At 43.4% G+C, this 2,594-nt stretch overlaps 1 protein-coding gene across 2 annotated transcripts in view; it reads left to right on the top strand.

The window, feature by feature from the left end:
• Positions 1–2,594, top strand: part of XK (X-linked Kx blood group) — a 48,919-nt gene that overhangs the window by 621 nt on the left and 45,704 nt on the right. Inside the window, exon 1 of one of the 2 annotated variants that reach the window (XM_006918264.3) lies at positions 28–272. The exons of the other annotated variant lie outside the window; for it this stretch is intronic. Coding sequence (XP_006918326.1) covers positions 28–272 — 245 coding nt within the window. Of the gene's footprint in view, positions 1–27; positions 273–2,594 lie in introns of those variants that run through there. 2 annotated transcript variants of the gene reach the window in all.

Genomic DNA, 2,594 nt, shown 5'->3' with positions numbered 1-2,594 from the left:
AGGGGTGCGCGCCGCTGACGCGCGGAGATGAAATTCCCGGGCTCGGTGCTGGCGTCCGTGTTCCTGTTCGTGGCCGAGACGACGGCGGCGCTGTACCTGAGCAGTACCTACCGATCGGGCGGGGACGGCATGTGGCAGGCACTGACGCTGCTTTTCTCGCTGCTGCCCTGTACGCTGGTGCAGCTCACGCTCCTCTTCGTGCACCGCGACTTCAGCCGCGACCGGCCGCTCGTGCTGCTACTGCACCTGCTGCAGCTCGGGCCCCTCTTCAGGTGCGTGCGGGACCCCGGGCCCCAGGCCGCAGACCCCGGCCGCCTTCCTCACCCGCCCTGGCTGAGGGGGGCGGCCTTCCGGGAGGGACAGGTGGCTGGACCTGGGGCCGGGCCCAGGCCGGCCCGCCCTATTCCTTAGCCCCACCGTTCCCGTCCCAGGAGTGCGACAGAATCCTAGCATAGAGGCAGTGAAGCTGGGCGCCGCGTTCCTGTCAGGTTCTTGCCTATGAAATTGTTAACATTCAATGGAGTTTGACCGACAACAATGGCAATTTCATGTGGTTCGCCCTCCTAAAAGCCAAGCTTTCTCTGCGGTCAGGTGGGCTCTGGCGGGGTTGGCTTGTGTCGTGACAAACCCTTGGCAAGTGTGTCCTAAATCTCCGTTAAAGCAAAAGGGGGACACATAGTTTATCAAACACATGGAGTTTACTGTGTGCTAGGCACTGTTCTGAGCGCTTTACAAATATTAATTTATTCAGTTCTTATACATAACTTTAGAAATCCACGCATCAGTCTTTTGTATGTGAAAACAGACGTGATTATAGAAATGTCTTCTGGCCCTGCCTGACTTATAAACCAGTACCTGAAGCTTGAACACAATGTGCCGTGAAAATAAAAACTTCTGTGTTAAGAAGAGAAATCTTATTTCTGGAAATTAATTTTTATTAACGCAAAACAAGAGAAATACAGGGTAATGAAGTACACTTTGGCTTATCCAAGGACCATGAAGAGAGTTTAAAATGTGTTGTTTCGATATCTTCATCTCTGTAAGAAAAGCAAAATAAAGGGTTTCTATCTGGATTAGAAATAAATTTATAATACCGAATTTTAGACACACGTGATAGAGGAATTGGAAGACACAGCAAGGCCAGAGACGCACCTCAGCTGCCAGAAAATTCAGCTAGCCAGGGACCTTTCCTACCAGGAAATATCTCCCCCTACATCCACTCCCCGCCACACACAAAGCACAAAGTCAAGTAGCAAGATAGGTTTTACAGAACTGTATTATAAAACTTTGCACTTCATATTAAAGATAGTCATCCCAGCTGACAGAATACCAACTTGCAGTTTACATACAGTCAGGACAAACTTGGTGAACAAATTTTCCATAAGCTACAGAATTCTAGAAAGGATGAGAAACAGGTACACTCATTAGAGGAAGTTGCTACTCACATCTTGAGAGCAAGGGAAGAGTTAGTTGGGGACAGAGGGCTGATGTGGCTAGAAAGAGGAGAGGAAGGGAGTGAGGGGAATTTTAAAAGTCCTGCAACCTTGAGCCATTTAGTGAGGCCACAGCATCCCGATTATATTCCCACTCAGTAAAATCAACGTGTTCTGACTTTGGGCAAGGCACTCATCATTTTTTTACCCCATCTGTGAAAACAAAATTCATTGCTGGTGATGTTTAAATAAAGTGACAGAGAAAGGGGAACAGACATTTCTCAAATGCTTCTTGTGCTAGATGTTTTGGTAGGTGTTTATGTGCCTCAGTTCATTGGATCCTCATCATGAAGTAGATGTTAATTGCCCTCATTTTAGAGATGATGAAAATGAGACCCTAGACCATGTTCACAAGGCTTCTTAGAAATGGAGTTGAGTGAATTATGTTCCCTTACACTGTAAAAGAAGGCAGAGGAGCATGGAGTACATTTTATCAATAGTTCATCTTAAGAAGGGTTGGTCATCTTGGTAAAATTTAAAAACACAACCTAAATAGCTAACCAGGTAAATTATAATACCTTATCTTTTCTGCCATTTAAACTGTTTCTAAATACTAAGAGTGACCTAAGACAAAGCTACTGATATAATATTATGTGTAAAAACAAGATGGCACATGTAAACCTGAGCTCAAGGAAATATACCAAGTTCTTAAGAGTGGTAATTTCTGGATGGTGGACTTATGGGCAATTTTAATTTTCTCCTGAAAAATATGGAAAAATGCATCATTTTGTCCTTTATTATAGACTTCTTTACGTTTTCAGTTTTGACAGTAAAATATTTTAACTTTATTAAAGAAAAAGTTGATGCTTTGAAGAGAGAACTTCTCAGCTATATAAAAATTTTCAACACCATAAAAAAACATATTTCCAGAAAATTCTGAATGAGTCATTGTCTTCTTAGGGGAAAAACAAAACATAAAAACAAAGCAACAAACAACCCCCTTCCATCAACAAGGATTCTCTCCTTATAATGCAGCTGATTTATTTCAAGGAAATATTGGACTCATGATCTTAAAGCTGAGATACACAAAATGCAGTTCCAAGCCTCTTAGCTTCCAGATGAAAGGGAGCAATTTTATGTTTTGTATTAGAATGACTCCAT

The sequence above is a fragment of the Pteropus alecto genome, unplaced genomic scaffold (assembly GCF_000325575.1).
Source record: "Pteropus alecto unplaced genomic scaffold, ASM32557v1 scaffold28, whole genome shotgun sequence".
Lineage (NCBI taxonomy): Eukaryota > Metazoa > Chordata > Mammalia > Chiroptera > Pteropodidae > Pteropus > Pteropus alecto.
The sequence above is the reverse complement of the archived record's forward strand: the minus strand, read 5'-3'. Positions and strand labels throughout refer to the sequence as shown.